This window comes from Helobdella robusta (assembly GCF_000326865.2).
Source record: "Helobdella robusta unplaced genomic scaffold HELROscaffold_44, whole genome shotgun sequence".
Classification (NCBI taxonomy): Eukaryota; Metazoa; Annelida; class Clitellata; order Rhynchobdellida; family Glossiphoniidae; genus Helobdella; species Helobdella robusta.
In genome coordinates this window covers 1,358,037-1,372,898 of record NW_008705063.1, presented here as the reverse complement: position 1 = coordinate 1,372,898, position 14,862 = coordinate 1,358,037, and the positions used below count along the sequence as shown (strand labels likewise).

General features: G+C 33.8%; 3 protein-coding genes across 3 annotated transcripts in view; 2 read left to right on the top strand and 1 right to left on the bottom strand.

The window, feature by feature from the left end:
• Positions 1–531: 531 nt before the first annotated feature.
• Positions 532–2,246, top strand: HELRODRAFT_177859 (hypothetical protein; the record flags this gene model as incomplete). The annotated part of the gene is made up of 2 exons (XM_009025997.1): positions 532–1,117; positions 1,219–2,246. The coding sequence occupies 2 exons, from the start codon at positions 532–534 to the stop codon at positions 2,244–2,246; spliced, it is 1,614 nt and encodes a 537-aa protein (XP_009024245.1).
• Positions 2,247–3,527: 1,281 nt separating this feature from the next.
• HELRODRAFT_193201 (hypothetical protein) lies at positions 3,528–5,959 on the top strand (the record flags this gene model as incomplete). The annotated part of the gene is made up of 2 exons (XM_009025996.1): positions 3,528–3,688; positions 3,931–5,959. The coding sequence occupies exon 2, from the start codon at positions 3,947–3,949 to the stop codon at positions 5,957–5,959; it is 2,013 nt and encodes a 670-aa protein (XP_009024244.1). The 5' UTR covers positions 3,528–3,688; positions 3,931–3,946.
• Positions 5,960–10,618: 4,659 nt separating this feature from the next.
• Positions 10,619–14,862, bottom strand: part of HELRODRAFT_114138 (hypothetical protein) — a 6,152-nt gene continuing 1,908 nt past the window's right edge. Inside the window, exons 5-12 of the mRNA XM_009025995.1 lie at positions 14,585–14,710; positions 13,789–13,950; positions 13,425–13,491; positions 12,961–13,121; positions 12,615–12,725; positions 11,856–11,945; positions 11,431–11,499; positions 10,619–11,157 (exon numbers count right to left, since the gene is read on the bottom strand). Of these exons, the coding sequence (XP_009024243.1) occupies positions 11,035–11,157; positions 11,431–11,499; positions 11,856–11,945; positions 12,615–12,725; positions 12,961–13,121; positions 13,425–13,491; positions 13,789–13,950; positions 14,585–14,710 (909 nt within the window). The 3' untranslated portion in view covers positions 10,619–11,034. The remainder of the gene's footprint in view (positions 11,158–11,430; positions 11,500–11,855; positions 11,946–12,614; positions 12,726–12,960; positions 13,122–13,424; positions 13,492–13,788; positions 13,951–14,584; positions 14,711–14,862) is intronic.

Below are 14,862 nucleotides of genomic sequence, written 5' to 3'. Positions count from 1 at the left end.
CATGTGGACCCATTGTCAACTTTGAATCGATTTTATAGCCTAAATTGGTAACAGAGCTTAAGAATTCAATTCTACACCCACCAATGTTAATATATATATATATATATATATATATATATATATTTATATATATATATATATATATTTGAATGTAGGTGTGCGTGTTTGTGTATGTATGTACTCAAGGAATAGAGTTGTCATATTCATCATATAAGCTAAATATTCTTTTTTTCATTGAATTTGTTATTAAATTGTTTTTTTAATTATTTCTAATGAATGTATGTAAAATATTATTGAAAATAAATACAAATAAATGAAAATAATCAAGTTTTATAAAATGAATTGAAACTGATAAAAATAAATTAAAATAGAATACAAAAAATAAATTGGAACAATTCCAATTAATTAAATAGACCTTCTTCTCGTTGTAATCGATAACGTCAACAAATTTAGTTATAAAAATACATTTATAATTTGAACGTTCAGTTATTCTATTTTTATAAAATTAAGAACAAATTTATAACTACAGCAATGAAATTTTATAACTTTGTTAACAAACAAGTTTTGTTTAAAATTTTCATTTACGTGATACTCTTTGCTGCCGTTATTCTGCTCTTCCTTGATAACAGCCAGAGACTAATCTGGATGAAGATGTACGAACACAATGTCAGTTTTGAGCAGACAGCAAATTTAAATCTTCACAACGAGGAAACATCTTATTATTGTCGCACAGAAGGTGATCAGAGATTAAAAAATTTATCAGATGATAATTGTATTATGAAATATCCAAATGTACATATGCTGAAACCTGATTTGACCGGCAGTTTTTTAGAAAGAATTAAACAATATAATAAATACATTTCAGAATATCGAAAAAACAATCTATCACACAAATATTCCGAACCTTGGAAAGATGTTGACCCACTTAACAACTTGACCGAAGTTTGGGGCAAAGATGATAATTTCGTTAATAAATTACCTCTAGTGCCTAACGTGAACGTAATTGTCTTACCTTGGATAAAACATAAATTTGAGCTTGAAATGGTGAATGTCTTGTACCCTCACTATTATAAATGGACCGCATCGGATCCGTTCTGCCAATGGATCGAAACCGAAGGTTTTACAAGAGCTCACTATGACACAGTTTATAACAGAACGTGCAACAGAAATATCTCTCACCCATTAGTTTGGAATTTATGTATTACCATTCCAAACCAGTTGATAAGCTAAGCTACTGGCCAAATAACGGACGATCATATCCAAGTTACTTTCACAGTCACCCACCTGCTTATGTTCTTTATTTAACAATTCTGCAAGATGCTGTCATAACTCCAGTTGGAGATGTTATCACTGGATCTCACATGATAATTCCATTCACGTGTAGTCATATAACAAATCCAAGCATACCGCAAAAATCCGCTATATTTAAAGAAGTTTTTATCATAACTCAGTTTTGGGGAACTTCTTATTTTCACAAAATGTTTGAAGATATGTCAAGATTAGCCCCATACAAACAATTTCTGCAAGAAAATAACCAAATTATGATTCACGCCCCTGAACAAAAAGGACAGGTCTCAGAGATGTTGGCTAGTTTTGGAATAAATTCTGAGAGAATTATAACAGGTGATGTCAGGGCAAAAATTGTCTACCTACCACAGGCTACTCCGTGTGGTTTCCCGCAAGTCCAAGGTTTTCAGTTGCTATCACATTATTTAAAGTTGTCATTAAATAAGAAGAATAATAACATTACTGTTGGCTCCGACTATGTAAATAAAACATTTATTGGTAGTAACAGAAAAAACGCTGAACTAAGGAAGATACTAGTTTTGATAAAACGATCTGGACTGCGACATTTTCGTCAGCAAAATGAAATAGAAAATGCTGTTAAAACATTTTGCAATCAAAATAATTTAACGTTTGTTCTGTTTGATGACAATCCAGTTCCATCGTTACCCGAGACAATGTCCATCTTTCATTCGTCATCATTTGTGGTGGCTCCACACGGAGCTGGCTTGGCGAACGTCATGTTCTGCAAGCAGGGAAGCATCATCATTGAAGGGGTGTGCAACCCTCCACACGTTAATATGTGCTACCAATTCGTTTCTCACGTGTTGGGTATGAGGTACCACGCTATTCCATCCAAGTCTGGCTGTGAGGGCTTCATCGACATCGATCCCGGTTCGATTATTCGTGTTTTAGAAGTCATCATCAGTTCTAACGTTTCGTCGTGGTACCAGTGGCAGTGACCTCAATTGGTTTTTTAATTACTCCATTAATGTTGAATGTTGAAAGTTTTGCCAAACTAATAATGCCTTGATAATCAAACCATTAGAAATAGTTTGTGGCAATATATTTTAAAATGTATAAAAAGAGTTATTGATTTTCAAAAGTTATTGTCAGCTACAGCTCAACAAAGAACCTGCAATTTAGGCACTCAAATGTTGTCTAACTACCGGTGATAAAAACAAAAAATTGATGTTTGGAATCAGGACTTGGAACTAGCTTGCAACTGATGTTCAACAATGGCAATTTTACTCGAAGTTCAAGTCTGAAATCTACAAACTTATAAAAACTGATACAATTTGATCGTTTTTGTTTTTTCTTCTGTTTTATCTTTTCCCATTTGACAGTTGTTTGATTTTGTTTAAATAATTTTCCGAATTATGATAGACATATAATATTTTTAGTGGTCAGAAAACAGTTAATAATTTATCACGAAAACAATTTATTTTTTTATTATATTTTTTTGTTAGTTGAGTGGCCGTACAAGCTTTTGGGCTTCTGGTTAGCCTTTTTTTCTGTGTTAACAAATCTATATGATGCAACTTTTTCATTTTCAGGTTCTTTTCCAGTTGCAAAGTTTTATAAATTCATAATTACGTACCATAATCATATCCCATCTCGTTGATCAAAGATTATTTATGTATTTTTTATCAATCTCTAGTTTTATTTTACTTAAATAATTATGCTACAACAGTATGTAAATGTTTCTTTTTTTATTGTTTTTTAATATTTTTAAAAATTTTCATTTGATTATTTATAAAGATATCACTTTACAACCTAATTGACTGACTGACTGACTGACTGACTGACTGACTGACTGACTGACTGACTGACTGACTGACTGACTGACTGACTGACTGACTGACTGACTGACTGACTGACTGACTGACTGACTGACTGACTGACTGACTGACTGACTGACTGACTGACTGACTGACTGACTGACTGACTGACTGACTGACTGACTGACTGACTGACTGACTGACTGACTGACTGACTGACTGACTGACTGACTGACTGACTGACTGACTGACTGACTGACTGACTGACTGACTGACTGACTGACTGACTGACTGACTGACTGACTGACTGACTGACTGACTGACTGACTGACTGACTGACTGACTGACTGACTGACTGACTGACTGACTGACTGACTGACTGATAAAAAGTAATACTAAATAGAGCACATCACTTTTATTTGTTTACAATGAAATGTTAACTTAATTTAAATTGTTAAGTTAAATTATTAATTTTTACTTTCAATTCGTTTGTTCCAAATTTATTTATTTACTTTTTACCTGTTAGATATCAACTAAAATTTGTCATTTAGTGAAGGAGAGAGCGTTTTATAAAAAAAATTAAATGTCGTTACGAAATAAAATATGTTAAGTTAAAGTTTTAATAAGTAAGTTCGTAGTCAGGGATTAATCATAAATTAAGCATTAAATAAAATAATAATATTTTTAAATAAAATTCATAATAAAATTTAATTGAAAAACAAAAAATTTTTTAAAACTATCAATTCTTAATTTTGAAATTTATTATTTTGCTCATCTTTTTTATTATCAACTGAATATTTAACAAGTTACTGGTTAATAATTCAATCAACTTATTTTATAATCATTATTAAAATTAAAAATGTAGGTATTGATCCGAGAACATGACATATGTTATTGAACTGACAGATAATAATATAAAAATAATGGGTCTGCTGAATCACTGCACCAAATTTCAACTGGTTTTTATGGCAGTGTTTTTTGCCTTGATGCTATCCTATATGTTACATAAGTACGTAAACAATAAATATGTCAGTAATCATCATAGGACGTCACAAAATAATTACATGGGAAATTATGCAGACCCTTTTCTGGAATCCACACTTCTGCTTGAGAAAATACATAAAATTGAAGATGGTACAAACAAAATGACAACGACCAATGTTCTTGACTTTGATATGCTAAAAGGTTCACTGACTGATAATATCAATGGCGAGGACATTGTGTTGAAACATCCAGCAGAAATTAATTCATTTGATTTTAATAATAATTACACCCTCGTCCATAAAGAAGGTGGTGTTGTCATTCATGATTATAAGAAAGATATTAGTAAAATTGCCAAACTTGATGATTATACCAGCAATGAAAATGATAACATGTATGGTGAGCATGACAAGTTCGTAGAATTACAAAATTATTCAGAGTTCAATCATATAATTAGGAATGAAAATGTCTTTGTGTTGGAATCTAATTTCACTCAGAGCTTCTTGATGAGATTAAGAAACTTTAATGATTATATTTCTCAGTACAGAGCAGATATTTTATCAAAGAGAGCTTTCAAATCCTGGCAAGATGTTGAACCACCAAATAAGTTACAAGTCCTGTGGGGAAGGGATGATGGCTTTATCAACAAATTGTTGTCAGTACCTAACATTAAATTAATTGTTTTGCCATGGATCAAATATGATACCGAGTTTGATGGGAAAAATGTCTTGTACCCTTTTTATTACAATTGGAGTGCTTCAGATCCTTTGTGTCGATGGATTAAAATGGAAAAGTTTACAAAAGCTCACTGGGATGCAGTTTATGGAAAAAAGTGCAATAAAAATATTGCTAGAGGCATATTACCAACTAAACTTGAATTCATGTATTTTCATTCAAGACCTGTCAATCAACTTCACTATTGGCCTAATGATGGGCTGTCTTATCCGAGCTACTATTTCAACGAACCGCCTCCGTATGCTTTATATTTAACAGTCATTCAAGATGCTGTGATAAACTTGGTAGGAGATGTCATTACAGGATCTTACAAAATTGTTCCATTCACATGCAGTCACGACAATATTCCAACAATACCCATTGAATATCCAGAGTCAACTGTCTACAAGGAAGTTTTTATTGTCACTCAATTCTGGGGAACCTCTTATTTTCATAAGTTGATTGAAGTCATGCCAAGATTAGCCCCTTACAGAAAGTTCTTGAAGGACAATAAACAGGTCCTGATCCACGCACCTGAAGAAAGGAGACAGGTGTCTGAAATGTTGAACATATTAGGGATCAATTCTGAGAGGATTATAACAGGTGTTGTCAGAGCAAAAGTGGTCTACCTACCACAGGGCACTCCTTGTGGCTTCCCACAAGTGCAAGGTCTCCAATTGCTTTCACATTATATGAAGTTGTCCTTAAATAAGATGCAAAACAACATTACTGTCAATACTGACAATTCAAATAAAAATAAAGCACACAAATCTTTATTACCAAAACAACTGCTTTTGATAAAACGATCTGGATTGCGTCGTTTTCGTCAGCAAAAAGAAATAGAGAATGCTGTTAAAACTTTTTGTGGTAGAAATAATTTGACGTTTGTTTTGTTCGATGACAATCCAGTTCCATCGTTACCCGAGACAATGTCCATCTTTCATTCGTCATCATTTGTGGTGGCTCCACACGGGGCTGGCTTGGCAAACGTCATGTTCTGCAAGCAGGGAAGCATCATCATTGAAGGGGTGTGCAACCCTCCACACGTTAATATGTGCTACCAATTCGTTTCTCACGTGTTGGGTATGAGGTACCACGCTATTCCATCCAAGTCTGGCTGTGAGGGCTTCATCGACATCAATCCACAAATTATAATCAATGTTTTGCAGGCATTTTTTGATTTTGATGTGCCTATGTAACACATATTTTTTTATATTTTATATTTTCCCCATTTTTTATTTTTGATTATTTATGTCGATGACATCAATTTTAAAGGTTTACATATCTTTACGCTCATTAATCTACGTGTTTATTAATTTATTTATGCAATCATGTGTATCTCAATTTTCTTTGTTTATTTTTTCCATATTTAAAACTTTTCATGTTACGGTATGTATCAAGAAATGTATCTTCATTCAACAATACTTGTTAATTCATTTGTTAAATACCCAAATCTCTATACACGCTAAACATGCCTAATGACCATTTTACAGGAACATAATCTTGCGTGTCTGCATTAAATTTTCAGTTTTATACTTATTAAAAATAATTTTTTAAACGCAGCCGTACTTCATTCATTTAGCATCTGTACAAGATGGCCAGTCCTTGCACTCGAGATATTTTTTAAGCCATCACAATATTAAAATTCCATATAACTTTATATGTATTTATTTATAAATGAAGTTGTTTAAACATTTCATTTCTTCTTTGTAGTCACATTTTCGATTCAATTACGGTTGAATGTTTGTTATTTACTTCACTTAATTCACAGCAGCGGATAATTTTTGAAACTCGTTTCAGTTACAAAGTAGTACAGTTAACGTTTTAATGAATAATAAAGAAAACAAGTTACGTTATAATTAGTTGTTCTATATGAAATGTGGCCTGATTTCAATTTGATGACCGAACGTACTGTACATTAATATTTTTAATTTATTAAACTTTGTTCATATCCATGAAAACTGATTAATAATCCGTTCTTTTGATTTTTCTGAATGGTGAAAGTTGTTTAAATTAAATTATTTTATCCGGTTTTATAGCTTTTTAGCACATCTTATTTGCCTTCTTTACGCCATTTCCCATGTATATATAGGCCACGTACAACACATGTTCGTTGAATCATTTTGTTAATTTTAAAAATTGCCAATATTTTTCCTATTCGTATCAGAAAGTTTTTGAAACTAAATTACTGATATATAGATATTCCTTCAATGCCCTTAAGATGTTGCATAATTTTAAGAATGAATCTAAAAATTTGGGAAATAAAATTGAAAAAATATTCTACAACTCGTCTAAAATTCGGTAAAATATTTGGAATTGTGATCGACCAATCAATATTTTAAATTATTGCCGTTTATTAAACCATTAAGTTTTATTTCTAAAGTCCTCAGTTTTAAAAGTTGTTCGAATGTCAACCTTGTTTCAAATTTTGAAAATGCTATAGGAGTATCGGTTCGTGTTTATTTATATCTGACGGTATTGTAAAAAAAAATTTATGGCATAGAATTTTTATATATTTCCATTGATGACGAATAAAATCATAATAAGAAATCGTAAATATAAATAGACCAAAATAAAAACGAAACTATAAATTACTGTTTTTCCATTCTAAAGTAACTTTTAAAAAGCACATCCAACTAAGACTGGTTGTTAAAACTTTCTTGGTAATATTATATTTAGTCTACAGAGAAGAATTTTAAAATTGTGAAGCATTCGTCGAACAAACATCAGCGATATGGGCTTATACGATGCAATTGAACGATTGAACAGGCAGATCAACATGTATGGTCCTATCTGTGCTACGCTGACATGTAATGAATCAACAAATCAATTTGGGAACAGTTTCCAACACAATAACTTTTATTCAAATCAATTTCGAAATTCCTGCCATCAGAATAATGTGTTTCGGGGGATGACGCATAACAATTGCGCGCCGCTACTGCACGCAAGTAATCCTCATCCGCCGATATTAATAAAAAAGCGAAGTGCGTCTTCATTGTCTTATCATAGCACCTCTGAATCATCTAACTCATCGTCCACATCATCAACCTCACTCAGCTCCGAATCTCTCTCATCATCGTCGTCGTCATCATCTTCCTCGAATGCAAAATGCGGGCACCATCACTCATCAAAAAAGTTGAAAAAGATGACCAACAAATTTGACAAAGCACAAAAAAGTTCAATTAAAGAAAACATAATCCCCTTTGTGGCTTCTCAGAAAATTAGTTCCAATGTTAAATTTCCCTACACTGTTTCTGATTGTGTGGCGAATATTAATGAAGTGAACACTTTGTGAATCTCATTAATTTTTTCATCTACTTTTAAACCATTTAATTATGTTCATCGTTTGTGGTTCAAAAAAATTAGTTTATTTATTTATTTTTATCATCAGTTTATTTATACTCTACTCTTTATAAATAATAAAATGTTAATTATCTCCAACAAATACGTCTTCTCGGATGCAATGGAACTAATAGATCAATCAATTAAATTAAATGACGTCCATTTCTTTTTTTCTTGTTCGTCAATTTAATTGAATTCAATGTTTTCACCTTATGTCTATTCTGTAATGCCAGGTCTTTCTACTTTTCTTTTCCGGTTTCTCTTCTGAAACAAATCAATGGCAAAAATATTAAAAACACCTTAATATTAATAGCGATATTAAACAATCAATTATGTAATCTCATTTGAAATTTTGATTTTTAAAAACTATACGGCCATTGTTAAATTTTTCGTCCTAAGAAAATTTATTATAAATAATTCCGCAAAAAATTAATTTTTTTTAATTTTTTTTTGTGAAGTTTCAAGCAAAGGCTCCAGAAAAAAGTCAACTTTTATGTCCAACACCGCAGAAGCAAGGTGACATTCCCCTTAGAGAAAATATTCTGAGCACAGGGACCAATCAATCAACTAACCATAAAGTTATAAAATATTTTCGTTTTATAAATAACTGTGGTGACGGTATTGTGTGGCAGTTTACAGAATAAAATTTAAAAATGGCATTTGATAGGAAGAGGAACCCAGAACAGATGAATATGAGAAAAGCTTCAAATCCAACAATTTCGATATCGAACATGTTTTTGTAAGTTACAAAAACATTTTTGTTAATTTATTGCATTATCTATATTCCAACTGCCGACGTTTTTTTGTCTCATATTTTTCTTTAAGGATAAATTGGCACGCATGACTAAAGAAACTGAAAATTTGGCCAAAACATTGAAGGTAATCACACTAGTATCTTTATTTTATAAGTATGGATATATAAAGTATCTAATTGTATAACTCAATATTGTTCCGGTATCACCGTTCAATCGACTGTGAAGACATTGATTGATCCTCTAGAGAAGATGCAACAGATGAAAGAAAACGAAAAACCACAGAATGTTGAGTTGATGAAATCAAACCAAGAAGATATTCAGAACTCAAGGAATCACAACTGTCATGTTGCTCCGTGCTCTTTTCAAGTTTCTTACAATTTTTTTTCAACGTAAAATTATTTTGACACTTTATAAAATATCGTCCTTTTTATTTTAGAATATTGAATCCGAAAATTTGAAGCAACCAGAGAAAAACAAGAAGCCGTGGAAAACAAGGTAGAAGTCATCAAATAAATTCGTTTGCTTACGATGCGCTATTCATTTAGCTACACACTCTTTTTTTAAATTATTTCTAAATACTATATAAGGTTATAAATAAAGTTGTGTTCAACACATTTACTCAGACACAATAAGATCGATCAGGCTAAACCTCTTCTTAAATCAGGTACCGACTACTTCAAATTCGGTTTATTAAAAAAATTATTGAAACAACGAACATAATGGAATAAATTGATCTAAAAGGGTTATTATAATGTTACAAATTTTAGAGAACACTGGAGCGGTGCTGAGCAGTTCAACGGCGAATCAGATCGAGAACCTAGACATGATGGTCCACCTCCTGCTGTCCAACAAACGAATGCTGTTGGGGAAGAAAGAGATGGAATGCGTGAGCGAGTGTGCTACTAACAGGCAAGAACTAACCTCGCCAACGACGAACACAAGTGAAACACTTCAGAATCAAAAATTTGAGATAGATCGGCATTTACAGACGAAATGCACCATCGAAGAATGGCTTGACAAGTCTGTGAAAAGTTCAAACTCTACCATTCATTATTCAAACGGGGAAAGTATTAATGAGAAGGAGAATAGCGGTACATTGGCATTTCAAAAAGATGATCAAATTCAGTGCGAGAATGATGTCATCCAACCAAACAACGACATATTGACGCTCGGTTCCGACTTTGAAGATACTTCACGAGACCATTTACGCTCTTCCCAATCTCCAAAAAACCTACTTTTTAACCTCCAGGAAATTAAAATAAATAAGGTGGTTTGGTAATGTTAGACTGCAAAACTTATAATTATTTATCAGAAAATATTTTTATAAAATTGACAGATTCTTTTACGAGTTTATTACATACACTGAATTTAAATTAGCCCGCTTAAAAACTGAATTTGATATTTTTGTTGATGGAAAATCGAAAGTGAAAAATTTCTCAAGCTCTTGTAACTTTATTTCAGACAACAGGTCTCTTAAGTTACGAGACAACAAAAGTTAGTGATTGGACAGTCGACCAAGTGGTGGACTGGCTGACCAGGACGGGATTCAAGAGCATCTCAAAAGTTTTCAAATCACGGAACATAAACGGGGAGATTTTATTGAAATTAACTAAAAAGGACATCAGGGTAGGATTAATTTTTGAGGCGTTTCATTGAACATTAACATGACTCTTTCAAATTAAGTTGCTCATAAAAATATTTGTCCACATTGTTTTATGTTAAGCACATAAATTACTAGAGCAATGGCAAACATTCATTATGGCGAATTTGACTAGTCATATTTAATTATTTTTGACATTCTACAGCTTCTCAACCTCGGATTTGTCAAAGCATTTAAATTCAGAAAAGTTTTGAAGAAATTAAAAAATCATATTTTAGTAAAATGAACGAAGCATTATTTAAAACTCTATATAACGTTTATTACATGCCTTATCGATCAATTATCGTTATTAATTTTCAAACATTAGCAATGGAGGCATTTTATTTTAACCCGTATTGGCACACTATTATTAATTTAGTCAGGGCAATCATCATCATAACTGACATCCTTCCGATCCATCAGAAACATTATCACCATTACCGATATTGTTACAAACATCATCATCATCATCATATGATGTCATCATCGCCATCAACATCATCATCGTCGTCACCATCTTTCCACGTCATCACAACTATCACGACGTCGATTGATAATGATCAGTGTTCATATCGTTCAGCCCTAGTTCTTCGTTCTGTTCGTATGTTCTCTCGTATCTCTCAACCTTCAACTGAGGATCGTCTTCAGGAGCGTTCAAATTCTACAAACAACGAATTCATTTCTTTTATCTTTCTAATTAATTAAAATTTTCAGTTTTTAGTTGCAATTTCAGTTGCAAAACTCATTTTGAATGAACGTTTATGAACGAAAAAACATTGGATGAACATTGGAGTCCGATGACAAACAGACAAAAATAAAAGATTGAGTTGCGTTTAAAATATCAACGATTCATAGAGCTAAGTATCAGAGAACAACACGCCAGCAACAACAAACAATCAGAACATATCAAATCCAACAAGACACAGCAAGCAACCTGTATGTAACTGTTGCCAGCAGGGTCGTCCAACACCAAGTGAACATCACTCCTCTTGCCTTCAATTATCTGATCCAAAAGATGTGCAAGATATTATTAATGCATTGTAAAACCATTAAAAAATTATAATTAAAATAAAAATAGATCACTCACTCATAAAGCCATGGCTTAATTTGCAACCAATTTTTGTGTAGTTGATATGTCTTTCTTAAACTGAGAACCAAACAACCAGTTAGCCAGCCAGCCAACTTATCAACCAATAAACCAATCAGTCATTCAACCAACCAATCAAATAAACAACCAGCCGACCAACGAACCAGCCAATCAACTAACTAACCAATCAATCAATCAATCAATCAATCAATCAATCAATCAATCAATCAATCAATCAGCTATTCAACCAATCTGCCAAAAAACCAACCAACCTGTTGCAACTTGGCACAAAAAGCTGTCATCTTCGCCTTCGTATCATCCTGGCAACTGTCACCACTTAAAAACGGATTCCTCTCGCTCAGCTGATGTAATGGTGATGTAGATGATTATGACGATGGTTGTGGTTATAATGAAGATTGTGATGACGGTTTGGTCGATGTGATTAAAATGAGTGACTGCAACAATCATAATGATTGTGGTGATTAAGACGATGACTTCGATTATGAGTACGAAGACGACAATGATGATGATGATGACGGTGATGGTGTTGATGATGGTGATGATGATGGTTACAATAGTGATGATGATGATGGTTACGATAGTGGTGATGATGGTGGTGATGATGATGGTGATGATGACGGTGAACAATATCAAAGAACGGCTTCGTCCCCAGTGCAATCACTGCAAACAATATTCATCGTCCACGTCTGTATCCATTTATCACATACTCATCATTCATCGTCGTCATCATTTCTTCGAGGTCATCATTAACTCCTTCGAGATCATCATCAACATCATCTAGATCATGGTCAACATCAGCTAGATCATCATCAACATCATGACGTCATCACACATTTCTCCAAGATCATCCTTAACATTCTCACGATTACATTATTATCATAATTATCAATATCACCATCAATATCATCATCATCATCAACATGATCAACTGCAACAACATCAACATTTTCATGATCATCATCATCAACAAAAACAAGAGCAACCACAACGTCATCATCACCACAACTGACTTGTTCCTTAATTTGAACGAGCAAGCCCTCCACCGTCGTGAACCTCCCACCCAAGCTTCCATCCACCATCTCAAAATCCAGCTCTGGAATGCGAATGCCCGCCGTGTCCGACTAAAGTGGAGTGTGTGTGTGTGTATGTGTGTGTGTTTGTTTGTATGTGCACGTAAGAAAAAGAAAGAAAGAGAGAGAAAAAAGAAGAGAGAGAGAGAGAGGGATAAAGTGAGGGATATGTTTGTGTTTCTTTGTATGTGTACGTAAGAAAAAGAAAGAAAGAGGGAAAGAGGAAAGAGAAGAGAGAGAGAGAGGGGGGGGGAACAGTAAGGACCATGGACGATCGGCAGCCAACCTTTAAAAGGTCCCTATTTAGATCCTCAAGTTTAATGAGGTGCAACGTGATTCGCTGACCTTGAGGTTCGATCCCCGACCCACCCTTCACCTCGTTCTCGCGGTGGCCACACGCACCACACGACGTCGCCATGATGACCATTTGCTTGAAGTATGGGATGTCTGTGTTGTTTATCAGATAATTTTTGGGAATGAATGAATGAAGAAGTGAAGGAAGGAGTGAATGAACGAATGACTCAGCGGTGATTCAACGAATGACAATCAATCAATAGTTCAATCATTCCCACATTTTTCATTTTACTGACCAACCAACCAACCAACCAATTAACCAACCAACCAGCCATTTAACCAACCAGCCAATCAACCAACCAACCAGCCAATCAACCAAACAGCCAATCAACCAACCAACCAACCAGCCATCCAGCCAATCAACCAGCCAGCCAACCAACCAACCAACCAACCAACCTACAATCTTCATATTTGTTGGACAGGCTGCTGAACAGTTGGAACAGATCGTGTTGAATGACACCACCTGAATACATCAATGACATTAACATACACAATGGAAGAAACATTAATAAAAAATCAGCAAACACATTAAAATAACATTAACACATCCACAATATTTATAATATTAAGAAACATTAACTACAAAGAAATATTCACTCGACATTTAATTAACATTATTCACAAACTTCAACACACACTCAACATTGAAAATAATTAATTATTAATATTATAATAATTATTACAATAATTATTAATAAATAATAATATATGTAAATTAGTAAAAAAAAATTGATAAAAAGTTACTAATCCTTGAACATACTTCCTGTTGAAAGTCCCAACTCGAATCAGTTGGCCGGTGCCCATTTGAATTTTGAGAAGTTGTTGCTGTTGTTGTTGATGTGGTTGTTGCTAGTGTTGTGGTTGTTGCTGATGTTGTGGTTGTTGTAGCTTCATCTCCATTGACTTCACCATCGTCATCGTCCTAGTATGAAACAAAGTACAAACGGCGTGATGGCTCAATGGTTAAAGACGCCTGGTCTTGCAATTGCTATGACTGGGTTCGAATACAAAGAGATCCCCGTCTATCATATGCAATGTGTATGATGCGTGGTTTGCACGCGTATTCATATACGCTGTGTGTGTTTGTCGGTGAAACCTCTGAAGCAAACGCAAAAGAGAGAGAGAAACCTTTAATCTACACAATTGCATTCATACTTTCGAAATTCATTTCATTCAAAAAGCCCTTCCCAGCAAGTCTGATTTAAACGTCATTACATCTTTAACTCTCCTTAGTCCCATCCTCAAATCAGAACTAATAACCATCTCATTTTGCACATGACAAACAATTACATTATCATTGCACTCATGCACTGGTTTCTTAAACAATGTCTAATCGCTTCAATATCAAACTTGATTATAAGAGTTAAATTAAATCATAAATTATTTTTATTTGCTTTGCCACGATATACACACACGAACAATAACTTGACACACATATAACATACAAACCTATCAACAAACAAATGGCAAACAAATAAACAGACAAGCAGACAGACAGACAGACGCGCAGATAGACGAAGACAACAGAGACACAGACAGATGACAGATTAACTCACGTAGGCACATCCAACCCTGACATCTTGTTCATGGGACCTCTGATAGAAGACTTGTGTAAGGTTGTCGTCATGTTTCGGCGCGTCGGGGTTCTCTATGTAGCTGTTACCTGAAGGGTCGTCTAAAATCTGGATGGGTGTAGTTGAGAAGATGTTGTGTGTGTGTGTGTGTGTGTGTATGTGTGTTTGTGTGTGATATATGGGTATGTAGAAGGGTGAGTGCATCAAACATCAATAAACAAATAAACAACAACCGACATGAGCAATTACAGAACAACACC